Below are 15,313 nucleotides of genomic sequence, written 5' to 3'. Positions count from 1 at the left end.
ATCATTCCACTTTGTAACATTCTTTTCTTCGTTAATATAATATCTTTTTATCACATTATCCTAAATTGTTTTTCACAACTAGAAAGTATTTCATTGAAAGAATGTTCCCCTGTGTATTTAACCAAAAACCTGTTCATTGGACCTTTAGCTTATGTTTTTTTGCTATTCAAACATTTGGGCTCAATATTGGTGTATATTTTAAATTATTTATTAAATACCTTCTTTTATAATATATTCCTAAAGTGATATTTTACTAGCATTATAATTTCTCAGCTTCTCAAGAAATCAGAAAAGGGAGAGGAGTCAAGCACTGAGAAACCAAAAGAAAGAGGAGAGGAAATTGACACCAGAGATGGGAAACAGGAACCCGGTGCCAGCTGTGTAGTCATGAAGCCCAAGCCCTTGGAGAGCTCGCTGGAGGAACTCAGGGAAAAGTGAGCCGTGCTTTTGTTTCTCTGACCATGTTAAGCACCCAAGATTGTCATCGAGTTGTGGTTGTATATCCTTTGTCAGTATGAGTGCTTATATTTCATAATCTACTTGGAATTCAAGAGTTTGCTGGGATGCGCTTGCGCACATCTTTGTCTCCTTGGCCAGCAGTCACGCTGATGTGAACTGTTCAGTCTGCCTCCTCAAGGCTGTCTTCAAACAGGGAAGTGTCCTGGTATTGTTTCCTCCACTCTCTCCTCTCCTGGTTATTCTCTTGGGTTCCTGTCTTTGCACTTCCCATCTTCAAGATCTTCTTCCCACTCTCTTTACTGGGTGATTTTTATCAGTTTGTAATTTTCCTCTGTGTTTTGAGATATCTTGCCCATTTGATCTTCCAGACCACATTCAGTGTATCTGCAGAATTGTAAATTGGAGAGCCCAGACTTTTAGGCGCTGGAGATCTTCTGTGATACAGAAATGGAGTCTCAAGTGCTGTCCTTCCTCTGTTGGAGTGGTCAGCCCTCCGGTCCCGCCAGGATCTGCCCGGCGGCTCTGGATGCTGGTGTTCACCGGCCCTGCCTCTGTGCGGCGGGGGTGTCCTCCGCCTGCTCACGCACAAGCGGCCCGTGAGAGGAGTTTGAGCAGTGCTCTGGGGACAGGACGCACGGCAGCCTCTGAGCAGGGAGCCCCTCCCTCCTGGGTCCACAGTCCGGGGGCCACGTGCAGCTGGGATTCTTGTTCCCCTGGCCCAGGGCTCCTCCCCATGTCCTGCATGTGGACGCCTGCAGAGCTTCCTGGAGCCCAGGACCACTCTGCTGAGAGGGGTGGCTGGAAGTAGATTTGAGTTTGGAGGGGAGATGGCAAGGTCATGGGATTAGGCTGCTTTTTGCCCAGAATCACAGTACTCGGAATGACTTCTTACCACCTTTCTTGCACAGAGTTGTGATAAAGGTTTTCTTTCTTCTTTATAGGAGTTCTGGTTAATTGGTTTGTTTATAAGATTAATTTGTACATGACTATCAAATGTATGATCACTCTGGTTTATGTTACAGGCATATCTCTTATTATTGCTTATGATACAGCAGTGCCTTTGTCATGTTTCTGGCACAGATTTGTGCTTGTAGCTCTTTTTGTTCCCATCAGCCCTGGGGCCACTGCGTGCGGGGAGCCACAGACGGTACGTGAGGCTCGTGGAGAGAAAGACTTTAAGAACCAGATGAGCTAAGCAGCCGCTTATTTACTTACTGTTCATTTAACAGTTTGATATATGCGTGCATTAATTTTTTTAGTTAATTTTAGCTCTGCTTGGAACAGAAACTCAGCTGTAAATACCAGCTCTGTGTCACGATGGATGTGCATCTGGGCTACTAAGAAAGTCCCTTGAGTACTTTTAGTCTCATTTACTTTATCTGTAAAAAAAGGGAGGATTATATTTACTAAGAACCGTAAAAATATGTGCATATGGTACCTTAGCATAGTGCCTGCTACATATGTGTCACTCAAGTGTAACAGTAAGTATTGTTATTATTATTGTTTATTCATGTTTTCAAAAGTTTCTTGTTGAATGCCTGTCGTGTGCCCATCGTGTGCAAACTTGGCACTGCAGTGGTGAGCAGACTTATATATCCCCTGCCTGTTTTTGAACTTGTTGTCTGGAAGGGAAGACAGGTAACTGACAAGCAGTTTATGTAAGATTATTGATAATTTGTGTTGAATCACAGGTCACAAAATGACAGTGATAAAGAGCAAAGGGACATGGAGAGAAGATTCCGAGAAAAAGAACTTGAAGCACAAAGATACCACTTGGATGACAGCAGAAAACATAGAGCTCACTATGAGTTGGATAAGTTTTCAGGAAGAAGCACAGAAGAGCTGAAAAGGGGGAAAGGATTCACCCCAGACCGAGGGAAGAAGGGGAGCCAGGGTGGGGGCGGCCCTGTGGGGGCAGCAGAGACACCAGGAAAGGAGAAGAGTGAAGGTGGGCTGGCAGCCGAGAAGGAGCGCACGGGAGGCAAGGTTCTTTTATTCACTGGGGTTAGTCTTTCACTTCATTTTCGTCTGCTCAGAGTCAGCTGTAATCCTGCAGGCTTACAACTGCGTTTCCAAGCAGAAATGTTTTATCTAACCAAGAGTCTTGAGGTGTCTTGAGGTGCAGGATCGTAGGTTCTGACAGCGTCCTAGGGAGCTCACTGCCCTGAGAGTCTGTATTTGCAGAGCAGTTATTCTTGTCCAGTGAGAGGGCACCAAGTCCTGAAATGAAACCAGCATCATCTTTTCTCAGAGAATCAATTTTTTTTTTAACCAGGAAAGAAAAAGAACCTTTTATTTAGTATAAAACTGGCACATTCACACTATTTGCTTGAGAATAAGTAATGGAAAGATTATACATTTTACCCCTAAGACAGTAAGGAAAATATTAATGACATGTCATGGTGCTTTCTTTTACATCATTAACAGAGTTATGATTTTTTTAAATTGAAGTTTAGTTGATTTACAATATTGTGTTAGTTTCAGGTGTACAGCAAACTGATTCAGACATTTTTTCCAGATTATATCCCAATATAGGTTATTACAAGATATTGAATATAATTCCCTGTGCTATACAGTAAATCCTTGTTGCTTATCTATTTTTATGTAGAGTAGTTTGTATCTGTTAATCCCATACTGCTAATTTGTCCCTCCCTCCTTCCCTCTCTCCTTTGATAATCATAAGTTTGTTTTATATGTCTGTGAGCCTGTTTCTGTTTTGTATATAGATTCATTTGTATTATTTTTAGATTCTGTATATAAGTGATATCATATAGTATTTGTTTTTCTCTGTCCAACTTAACTTCACCTAGTATGACAATCTCTAGGTTGATCCATGTTGCTGCAAATGGCAGAATTTCCTTCTTTTTTATGACTGAGTAATATTCCATTGTATATATACCACATCTTCTTTATCCATTCATCTGTTGATGAGCATTTAGGTTGCTTCCATATCTTGACTACAGCAAGTCCGCTACATATGAATGAGTTCCATTCTTAGAGCATGTTCATAAGTCCAATTTGTTTGTAAGTCCAACAAAGTTAGCCTAGGTACCCAACTAACACAATCGGCTATATAGTACTGTACTGTAATAGGTGTATAATACTTTTCACACAAATAATATATAAAAAAACAAAAAATAAAGAAAACATTTTTAATCTTACAATACAGTACCTTGAGAAGTACAGTAGTCCAGTACAACAGCTGGCATACAGGGGCTGGCATCAAGTGAACAGGCAAGAAGAGTTACTGACTGGAGGAGGAAGAGGAGGTGGGAGATGGTAGAGTTGAAGGGTCGTCAGCAATAGGAGATGGAGGGCAAGCTGCAATTTCACTCACACCTGACGTTGATGGAACACACGTTTGCATCTTTGAAAGTTCGCAACTTGAAGGTTCATATGTAGGGGACTTATGTATTGTAAATAGTGCTGCTGTGTACATTGGGTGCATGTATCTTTTCGAATTAGAGTTTTTGTGTTTTCCAGATATATACCCAGGAGTGGTATTGCTGAATAATATGTTATCTCTATTTTTAGTTTTTTAGGGAACTTCCATACTGTTTTCCATAGTGGCTGCACCAATTTACATTCCCACCAACAGTGAACGAAGGTTCCCTTTTCTCCACACCCTCTCCAGCATTTACTGTTTGTATACTTTATAATGATGGCCATTTTGCCCAGTGTGAGGTGATACCTCATTGTGGTTTTGATTTGCATTTCTCTAATAATTCGTGACGTTGAGCATCTTTTCGTGTGCCTGTTGGCCATCTGTATGTCTTCTTTGGAAAAGTGTCTATTTAGGTCTTCTGGCCATTTTTTTGGATTGGGTTGTTTGTTTTTTTGATATTGAGTTTTATGAGTTGTTTATGTATTTTGGATATTAACCCCTTGTTTGTCGCATCATTTACAAATATTTTCTCCCCTTCTGTAGGTTGTCTTTTCGTTTTGTTGATAGTTTCCTTTGCTGTGCAAAAGCTTTTAAGTTTAATTAGGTCTCATTTGTTTATTTTTGCTTTTATTTCTTTTGCCTTGGGAGACTGACCTAAGAAAATATTGCTACGATTTCTGTCAGAGAATGTTTTGCCTGTGTCCTCTTCTAGGAGTTTTATGGTGTCATGTCTTATATTTAGGTCTTTAAACAATTTTGAGTTTATTTTTGTATATGGTGTGAGGGAGAGTTCTAATTTCATTGATTTACATGTAGCTGTCCAGCTCTCCCAACACCCCTTGCTGAAGAGACTGTCTTTTCTCCATTGTATATCCTTGCCTCCTTTGTCATAGATTAATTAACCATAGGTGTGTGGGTTTATTTCTGGGCTCTCTATTCTGTTCCATTGATACATATGTCAGTTTTTGGTACCATGATGTTTTGATTACTGTGGCTTTGTAGTATAATCTGACATCTGAAAGGGTTATGCCTTCAGCTTTGTTCTTTTACCTCAGGATTGCTTTGGAACTTCTGGGCCTTTTGTGGGTCTATATATATTTTAGGATTATTTGTTCTAGTTCTGTGAAAAATGTCATGGGTATTTTGATAGGGATTGCATAAAATCTGTAGATTGCTTTGGGTAGTATGGCCACTTTAACAGTATGAATTATTCTGATCCAAGAACATGGGAAATCTTTCTATTTCTTTGTATCATCTTCAATTTCCTTTATCAATGTTTTATAGTTTTCAGCATATAGATCTTTCACCTCCTTGGTTAAATTTATTCCTGGGTATTTTATTTCTTGACATGATTTTAAATGCGATTGTTTCTTTAATTTCTCTTTCTGATATTTCATTATTGGTGTAAAGAGACGCAACAGATTTCTGTATATTAATTTTGTATCCTGCTACCTTGCTGAATTCATTTATTAGTTCTAATAGTTATGTGTGGAGACTTTAGGTTTCTCTATAGAAAGTATCATGCCATCTGCAAATAATGACAGGGTACCTCTTCCCTTCCAATTTGGATACATTTTATTTCTTTTTCCTGTCTGATTGCTGTGGCTAGGACTTCCAATACTATGTTGAATAGAAGTGGTGAGAGTGGGCATCCTTGTCTTGTTCCTGAATTTAGCAAGAAGGCTTTTAGGTTTTCATCATTGAGTATTATGTTGGCTGTGGGTTTGCCATAAATTGCTTTTATTATGTTGAGATATGTTCCCTCTATACCCACTTTGGTGAGAGTTTTTATCATGAATGGATGTTGAATTTTGTCAGATGCTTTTTGTGCATCTACTGAGATAATCATGTGGTTTTTCTCTTTCTTTTTGTTAATGTGGTGTATCACATTGATGGATTTGTATATGTTGGACCATCCCTGCAAGCCTGGAATGAATCCAACTTGATCATGGTGTAATGATCCTTTTTATGTGTTATTAGATTTGATTTGCTAATATTTTGTTGAGGATTTTAACATCTATTATATTCATCAAAGATATTGGCCTATAATTTTCTTTTTTTGTAGAGTCTCTGTATGGTTTTGGTATCAAGGTGAAGGTGGCTGCATAGAATGAATTTGGGAGTGTTCCCTCCTCTTCAATTTTTTGGAATAGTTTGAAAAGGATAGGCATAAGTTCTTGTATGTGAGGTAGAATTCCCCACTGAAGCTGTCTGGTCCTGGACTTCTGTTTGTCGGGAGTTATTTTTTATTACAGATTCTTTTTCACATCCAGTGATTCGTCTGTTCAAATTATATGTTTCTTCTTGACTCAGTTTTGTTAGGCTGTATATTTCTGGAAATTTGTCCATTTCTTCTAGGTTGTCCAATTTGTTGGCATATAACTGTTCATAGTGTTCTCTTATGACTTGTTGTATTTCTGTGGTATTATTATTATTATGTGGTTGTTATTTTCATGTCTTTCATTTCTTATTTTATTTATTTGGGTCCTCTCTCTTTTCTTGGTGAGCCTGGCTAGAGGCTTGTCAATTTTATTGATCTTTTAAAAAAACCAGTTCTTGGTTTTATTGATCTTTTCTGTTGTTTTTTTAATCTCTATTTCATTTATTTCCTCTCTGATCTTTATTATTTCCTTCCTTCTGCTAGCTTTGGGTTTTGTTTGTTCTTGTTTTTCTAATTCTTTTAGGTGGTAGCTTAGGTTGTTTATTTGAAATTTTTCTTGTTTCTTGAAGAAGGCCTGTATCGCTATGAACTTGCCTCTTAGAACTGCTTTTGCTGCATCCCATAGATTTTTGTAAGGTTGTGTCTTCATTTTTTTTTTGTCTCAAGGTATTTTCTGATATCTTCTTTGATTTTATCGTTGACCCATTGGTTTTTTAGTAGCATGTTGTTTAGTCTCCATGGGTTCATTCTTTTCCCATTTTCCTTTCTGTGGTTGACTTCTAGTTTCATACCATTGTGGTCACAAAAGATGCTTGAAGTAATTTCCGTCCTCTTAAATTTGTTGAGGCTTGTTTTGTCACCTAATACATGGTTTGTCCTAGAGAACGTAACATGTGCACTTGAAAAGATGTGTATTCTGGGTTTTTTTGGATGCAGTGTCCTGTAGATATCAGTTAAGTCCAACTAGTCTATTGTGTCATTTAGGATTTCTGTTGCCTTCTTGATTTTCTGTCTGGATGATTGGTCCAGGGATCTGATGTCAGTGGGGTGTTAAAGTCTCCTGCTATTATTATATTATTGTCAATTTCACACTTTATGTCTGTTAGTATTTGTTTTACATATTGAGGTGCTCCTATATTGGGTACATATATGTTAACAAGTATAATATCCTCCTCTTGTATTGATCCCTTTATCATTATATAATACCCTTCATTGTCTTTCTTTATGGCCTTTGTTTTAAAGTCTAATTTGTCTGATCTGAGTATTGCTACTCCCACTTTCTTGTCATTTCCATTTGCATGAAATATCTTTTCCCACCCCCTCACTTTGTCTGTGTGTGTCTTTCACCCTGAAGTGAGTCTCTTGTAGGCAGCATATTGTAGGTTCTTGTTTTTTTATCCAATCTACCACTCTTTTTTTTTTTTTTTTTTTTTAATTTATTGTATTTTTAGCTGTGTTGGGTCTTCGTTTCTGTGCGAGGGCTTTCTCTAGTTGCGGCGAGCAGGGACCACTCTTCATTGCAGTGCGCGGGCCTCTCACTATCGCGGCCTCTCTTGTTGCGGAGCACAGGCTCCAGACGCGCAGGCTCAGTAGTTGTGGCTCACGGACCCAGTTGCTCCGCGGCATGTGGGATCTTCCCAGACCAGGGCTCGAACCCGTGTTCCCTGCATTGCCAGGCAGATTCTCAACCACTGCGCCACCAGGGAAGCCCTACCACTCTTTTGATTGGAGCATTTAGACCATTGACATTTAAAGTAATTATCAATAAATATGTACTTACTGACATTTTAATCCTTGTTTTCCAGTTGTTTTTTGTAGTTCTTTGTTCATTTCTTCTTTTTTTTTTCTTTTTGTGGCTTGATGATTTTCTTTCGTGGTATGCTTGAGTTTCTTTCTTTTTGGTTTTTGTGAATCTACTGTATATTTTTTATTTGTGGTTACCATGGAATTTGAGTATGTTAACCCATCACTATATCTACTTTCTTTACACTGATAGTAATTCAAGTTCAAAAACATTCCAAAATACTTACATTTTAAAACTCCCCTCCCCAACATGTTGTGACTTGTAATGTCCTGTTTTACATGTTCATGCTTATCCTTTTACTGTTAATTGTAGTTATAATTGCTTTTACAATTTTTTTAATTGTTTTTTGACCTATGTACTGGCTTATTTAAGTGATCTTCAATCATTTTATATACTTGCCTTTCCTATAGATCCTTGCTTCCTTTCTATTTAGAGAAGACCCTTCAATATTTCTTTTAGGGTAGGTTTAGTATTGCTGAATTCTTTTAGTTTTTGCTTGTCTGAGAAATTCTTTATCTCTTCTTCTATTCTAAATGATAATCTTGCTGTGTATCCTAGTTGCAGGTTTTTCCCTTTCAGGACTTTGAGTATATCATGCCACTCCCTTCTGGCCTGAAAGTTGCTGCAGAGAAATCAGCTAATAGCCTTCTGGGGGTTCCCTTGTAACTAACTCTTTGTTTTTCTCTTGCTACCTTTAGAATCCTCTCTTTATCTTTCACTTTTGTCATCTTAATTATGTGTCTTGGTGTGGGTCTGTTTGGATTCATCTTGTTTGGGACCCTCTGTGCTTTCTATACCTGGATATCTGTGTCCTTCTTTAGGTTTGGGAAGTATTCAGCCATAATTTCTTCAAATACATTTTCAATCCCCTTCTTTCTCTCTTCTCCTTCTGGAATCCCTATTATGTGTAGGTTGGCACATTTTATATTATCCTATGGATCTCGTATGTTGTTTTCATTTTTTTTTAAATTTGTCTTTCTGTCTGCTTCTCTGATTGGGTGATTTCCATTATTCCATCTTCCAGATCACTTATACATTCTTCTGCGTCACTTAGTCTGCTGTTCATTGCTTGATTGTTTCTTCTCTCAGCAATTGTCTATTTCTGGTTGGTTCATCTTTATAGTTTCTAGTTCCTTATTACAGTGATCTACATTTCTATCAATAATCTTTCTTAATTCAGGTAGCACTTTTACTACCTCCTTTTTGAACTTGGGGTCTAGTAGACTGATGAGCTGTTTCATTATTTGTTCTTTCAGGGGATTTCTCTTGTTCTTTTAATTGGGAGTTCCTCTGCCTTTTCATTCTACTTAATTTTCTCTGTCTCTAAGAATTTAGGAGAAACAGTTATCTACTGTGGTCTTGAAAGTGTGTTTTTATGTGGGAATGTCCCTGTGCAGACTGTGTGTATTCAGTGTTTTCGGTGCAAGGGCTGGTTTTGGTATGCCCACCAGCCACGTCATTCCTCAGGGTGTGCTGTCCGTAAGCCCCTTGATAGGGGTGTGGTCAGTGTTGTACTGTCCAGAGCCTGGACTGGGTGTGAGGTGGGGCCTCCTCTCTGCTCCGTGGCTGTCACTGCCCTGTCGGGGGCGGGGGCTCTGCTCCCCAGTTGTTGGAGTAGAAGCTCTGAGGGTTGAGTTCGATCAGGCTCTGTTGCTCTTGAGCGTCTGCCCCAAAGGAGGTGAGTGCTGAAGCAGGTGAGGCCACAGGGGACCTAGGCGTAGGTGTCCACAGTTCTGCTCGGAAGCAGCCCGGGGTCGCATCCCTTTCTCTGGTGTGTTCATCCCAGATCTCACGTGAGGCTGTGGTGTGGAGTAGGCTGGGGCTGGGGGTTGGGACGTTGCGGGTACAGGAATTGAGGTGGCTGCGCTGCTGTGGGAGACCTCTCTGCCCCACATCCGGCACTAAGCTGCCGTGAGGGCTGGGCGGAGCCAGAGGCTCCCACTGACAATGGCTGTTGCCGCCCCACCTGGACCCCACCCCAGACACAGGTCTGTCTCTGCACTGCTAGACCGAGTCTCTGCCCAGATCTCACGCCAGGCTGTGGTGTGCAGTGAGCCCTGCCAGGGTGTTCACCCCTTCAGATCTGGAGTGCAGAGAGGTGGCAGCTGCGACTGCAAAGCTCTCTCCACCCTGATTGTCAGCACGCTGCACACAGGCACTCCTTGTGAGTAGAGTCACAGCTTCTCCAGTGCCTCTGTCTGTCTCAGCGGATTTCCCAGCAGGCAGGGGGGCCGTCTCCTCCGTGCGGGACCCCAGGACTGGGATGTCCAGGTTGTTGCTCAGCCTGCCTGCTCCCCAGGGCGAGGGTCCACCCACGAGGACTTTCTCCTCCTTACAGATCTCCCCGGGGCACAGGTCCTGACCCGATGCCTTTTCTTCTGTCCAGCCCGGTTACATGGAGCTCTTTCTTGCAGCTTTGGCTGTGTAGGGGGTCTTCTGCCAGTTTCTGTGAGAACCATTCCACAGGTAGATGTATTTTTGATGTGTTTGTGGGGGCGAGGTGAGCTCCATGTCCTCCTCCATCTTGATCCCCCCCAAGACTGTTCTGATTATTAGTGGATAATGAGGTGGCCATAAACGCCCAGGTCAGCTGTGCACAACCGGCATGGGATTGGGATCACATCGTTGCAGAGAAGCACTGTAATGGGGTCATCTCCCTGCCAGGCCCGGCCCCATGGTGCTGGTCAGCCCTCACAGCCTGGCGTCCAGGTGAGCCGAGGGGACGGAGGCCTGGGCTGCAGGCCGTATACACCTCCCCCACCATCCCTGACCCTGGCAGCCTCCCTCTGTCCTGTGTCTGATTCTATCATTTCAGGAAGCTGTAGAAATGGGAACACAGCATGTAACCTTTTGAGGCTGGCTTTTTCACTCAGCATAACCCCCACAGATCCATCCAGGGGATGGTGGGTATCAGCAATGTTGATTTTTATTTATTTATTTATTTATATTTTTTATAAATCTATTTATTTATTTTTGGCTGCGTTGGGTCTTCGTTGCTGTGCGCGGGCTTTCTGTAGTTGCGGTGAGCGGGGGCTACTCTGTTGCGGTGCGCGGGCTTCTCCTTGCTGTGGCTTCTCGTTGCGGAATGTGGGCTCTAGGCGTGCGGGCTCAGTAGTTGTGGCTCACGGGCTCTAGAGCGCAGGCTCAGTAGTTGTGGCGCACAGGCTTATTTGCTGCACGGCATGTGGGATCTTCCCGGACCAGGGCTCGAACCCGTGTCCCCTGCATTGGCAGGCGGATTCTTAACCACTGCACCACCAGGGAAGTCCCGCTATGTTGATTTTTAAAGTGTATGCAGTGAAGGCAAGACCAGCCCCAGCCAGAGGGAGTCTACTCATCTTCACCCTTGACCGGCCCCGTCCATACACTCAGAGGTTTCTGCAGTTACTGTAACCTCAGGGCTTTCTGCTGGGTTCATTCACATGAGCACTGGTTTTTCACCTGCCTCTGCATTTAGCAGCAGCGAGTGACTTGGCTATTGGCACAGCTTGGGGAGTGGGAACCTGAGGTGACTCTTCGGCTCAGTTAAAGCTGTGGTGCTGTAGTGGTAATAAGGTGCTATGTGTCATAGCTCCTTTCTCACGAGGTGAGTTGTGATGTCCTTCTAGAATCCGTCTGTACACACAGACGTTACCCTGCGAAAGCAGAGCCATGCTTTTGGCCCCAGGCAGAGGTGGTGTGTGAAGCCTGCCTCTCTGTCTACACGGGATTCGGGTCTGTACGGCCTGCCAAGCCCTTTCCCACCCTTCTCATTGGCCAGGCTGATATTAAGGAAAAGAACATTCTGGTAAACCCCATGGTGGTGACTGTGGGGCCTCCACACACAGCCCAGGAGTGGGCAAAGGTGAGTGGTGAGCCCTGGAGAAACAGCATAGGACGTGCCCACCTGAGTCACACTGCCCTGTCTCCCAGGTGGCCGTGGAAGGCTAAGGCCGCTGCGCCGCCCACGTAAGCAGACGGCCCCCTCAGGGGTGGGTCCACGGCAGAGAGCTGGCTGGCTTCCCCAAGGCTGGTCCTGGCCTGTGGAATCGCTTTGTCCTTCCCTGGCTTTGCTTTCCTCATGCCCTGAAGCAGTTTCATTTCATTTCATGTACTTTATCCAGGAATGTTTTTATCCCACCACCTCTAAGAGATTAGTATGATGGCTGGTTAGCATTTTCCATAAAGGGGACAGTTGAGGAATAAGCTACACAGAAATTGCTAATTACAAATGTGTGTGACTGTTCAGTTCATAGCTCTAAAAAGCCATCTCTCTAGAGACCATGCCTCATGTCATGTTGTTCCAGACTTTGCATCCACCCTGTGTGGCAAGTTTGAGGGGCTGAGATGAGGGCATTTGAGTTTTCAGCTCTCAGAATAGGAGGGAATTGCCGTGATTGTATTAATTCCACAGAGTTCTGGCTTTGAGCGGTAACACTTACCCAGACGCTAACTTTACTCCCAAGTTATTATTAACTGTCTTTCTTTTTCATGGCTCTTTTTTTTTTTTTAATCTCAAAACGCCTGATTTCTGAGCTAGTGCTGTGAAAAAGGCTGATTTTTAGCTGCAAGACTGATTTTCTTTAGATAATTAGGATTATCAGGCCCTAGAAATAGGTAGAGCTGTTGCCTCCTCCTGTATTTCTGGCCCTTGGAAGAGTAACACGCCCTTTGTCCTGGCAGGACCGACCAGGCTTGCAGCTGTACCAGCCCAGAGGTGGCATCCGATCCGTGAATGTGATGGAAGACCCCCTGAGGAGGGCCGTGACAGGAGGAGGGGTGAGGTGGAAGATTCAACAGGGGCTGGAGCTGAGAAGAGCAAAGAGGCAGAGTGAGTCAATGTGCATGTTGGTGACGTGGGTGGTCTCCCACCCACACTCTGTGGATTAGAGAGGGCATTCCTTCCGGAAGCGCGTAAATTAGCCTGGAATAAAACCGACAAGGTGAATTTACTCCTTATAGAGAAACTAGAACTATAAAGGTGGCGTAGAAATACCTAGAAACCATTCTCAAGCGATCTTTTAAAACTTTGAACAGAGTTATAGATTTTGCCATTTCTGATATAAACTAGTATATATAATTTAGCCAAAGCAGAAGAAAAATAATCTCCTTCAGAAAGCAGAAAAGTATGACCAAAACCAGAAGAAAGCTAGTATTGTATCAGTGTGAATTCTGAAGCACTTTAAACATGTTGTAGGAATAACTTGGACTTTCAGTTTTACACATTTTTAAGTCAGTTATCTGTATATCATTGTGCTTTTTGTTGGTTTTCTGTGAGCTGTAGTTTCTGGAAAGTGAGCAGCTCTCATGTCTTATAACCATTGTAATTCAGTCATTCATGCACCTTCTGTCATAAGGATTAGCTGAAGTCTGTTGTGCTGTATTCCCTCTGATAGGAACTTTAACACTGTATAAAGCCCAACAGCTTTAATTGTTGCCCTTTTAACAATATGGCCACTGAATTAACAAAAATAGTTCCAGTCTTTTGATGGCGTGCTCGTGGTTTATAACATAAATTGCATTATTTTAGAGAGGAATAATTAGGTATTGCATCTGGAGTTTTTCTTTTTGCAGTCTGAGGCAGTTTTATGATAACTTAATGTAGCTTTCTGCAGCTGTGCATTCTACAGTATTTTTTCCTTTTAGTGAAATTTTTAAATGTTAATGCTTTTGGCACTGTGCTTTGAACCATTTATTAAATAAAAATTTTGGTTGCTATGAATTTGAACTCCAGTTATGGTACTTTTCCTATATAGAATTATATGTAACAAAATACTGCTTTTTAAAATGTAGCTTTAATCATCTGAATATTTTGCTTATTATATCTATTCTTTATAAAATATAAAATGTTTTAAAAAAACTGAGACTTATTTATTATTAAAAAAAACCTCTGACTGTTAGACATACAGTCAGTTTCAAGCATTGCTGTGCTCTTGTTCTTGACTTATGAGCTCCAGAAGGTGGGGGAGGGGAGAGAAGAACTTGCTGTGGATTCAGTGAGTTCCAGGTGATCCAGCAGCATCAACTCTGGCTGAAAAGGGCTAGATAGTAACCACTTTAGACTTTATAGGCTATACGGTCTCTGTCACAACGATTAAACTCTGCCATCATAGTGAGCCTTAAAATACATTTACAATAGAAAATGAATGGGCAGGGCTGTGTTCCTATAAAACTTAATATATAAAAACAGGCAGCACACCGTATTTGGCCTGTGGGCCACAGTTGGTTAGTGTTCAAGATTCATGGTTTAAAACAATGGTTGTTATACTTTTTGGTCTCAGGAACACTTTACGTTCTTAAGAATTATTAACAACCCCAAAGGACTTTTGTTTATTAGCTAGATTATATCTATTGATGTTTACTGTATTCAAAATTAAAGCAAAAATGTTTAAGCACAAGAATACATAAACACATGTTCCTTTTATAGCTGTCAGAGTAATAACATCAACACACATCATTCTAGCCTCTGGAAAACTCCACTATACACCCGTGAGAAGATCACAGTAAAAAGGCGAGTAATGTCTTTTAGTCTCAATGCGTAATTATACCCAAGGGAGGGACCAAGATGGTGACATCAGAGGCTCCTGAACGTCCCTCCTCCCACAGACACACCAAATGTACAGCTACACACAGAGAAGTTCCCTCAGAGAAAAATCCAGAAACTAGCCAAGCGACTCCTACACACCAGACAAATGAGACAATACCCACATCGAAACAGGTGGGAAAGTCTGAGACAACCTCTCACCATAAGCCCAAACCCCAGCACAGCACCATACAATCGGAAGGGAACCCCCAGTTCCCAACTTCTTCCTGAAGAAAAGCTAGGGCTGCCACATCTAGCACCCCAACTTTTAAGGCTCCCCATCTGAGGGATGGACCTTTAAATCACCTAGTTCTGAAAGCCAATGGGGCTTCTGTCCATGAGACCCACAAGACAGGTGTGCACGAGAGCCCTCTCTGCAGCTATCCCCCCAGGTCTCCGCACAGAAGGAGCAGGCAAAAACACTCATCTACCAGATTCTCCCTGGAAGGGTTTGACTGTGTACTCTCCTGGTTGCTACTTGAGGGCCCAGATTCTAATCAGCCTGCACGTGCATGGAAGTGGACTGAGACATCGATGGGTCTTGGCACACCTTCCACTACTGGAAGCCACTAAGGACAAAAAGACAGGAGCATGGACAATCATAAAGGTTTGAGAGGCAACCACATACTCAGGCCAAGCTGATTGACAAGGTTTATCTCCTACATGAGACTAGTCTGTCAAGACTGGGAGAGGTGGCTGTTTTATCTAATGCACAGAAACCAACACAGAGACTCAAGGAAAATAAGAAATAGGGGAATATGTTTGAAACAAAAGAACAAGGTAAATATCTCAAAACTGATCTTAATGGAGGTATGTGATTTACCCAATAGAGTTCAAAATAATGGTCACAGAGGTACTCACTGAGGTCAGGAGAGCAATGCATGAACACTGTATGAATTTCAACAAAGATATAGAAAATATTAAAAAGTACCAAACAGAAAT

At 42.0% G+C, this 15,313-nt stretch overlaps 1 protein-coding gene across 1 annotated transcript in view; it reads left to right on the top strand.

Moving 5' to 3' along the window:
* UPF3A (UPF3A regulator of nonsense mediated mRNA decay) overlaps nt 1-14,935 on the top strand; it is a 30,849-nt gene extending 15,914 nt beyond the window's left edge. Inside the window, 4 exon segments of the mRNA XM_082409361.1 lie at nt 274-434; nt 2,151-2,445; nt 12,472-12,514; nt 12,517-14,935. Coding sequence (XP_082265487.1) covers nt 274-434; nt 2,151-2,445; nt 12,472-12,514; nt 12,517-12,623 — 606 coding nt within the window. The 3' untranslated portion in view covers nt 12,624-14,935.
* Nucleotides 14,936-15,313: the final 378 nt, after the last annotated feature.

Source organism: Balaenoptera borealis (assembly GCF_965194805.1).
Source record: "Balaenoptera borealis genome assembly, contig: HAP1_SCAFFOLD_1854, whole genome shotgun sequence".
Classification (NCBI taxonomy): Eukaryota; Metazoa; Chordata; class Mammalia; order Artiodactyla; family Balaenopteridae; genus Balaenoptera; species Balaenoptera borealis.
Note: the sequence above shows the minus strand (reverse complement) of the source record. Positions and strands in the feature narration are given on the sequence as shown.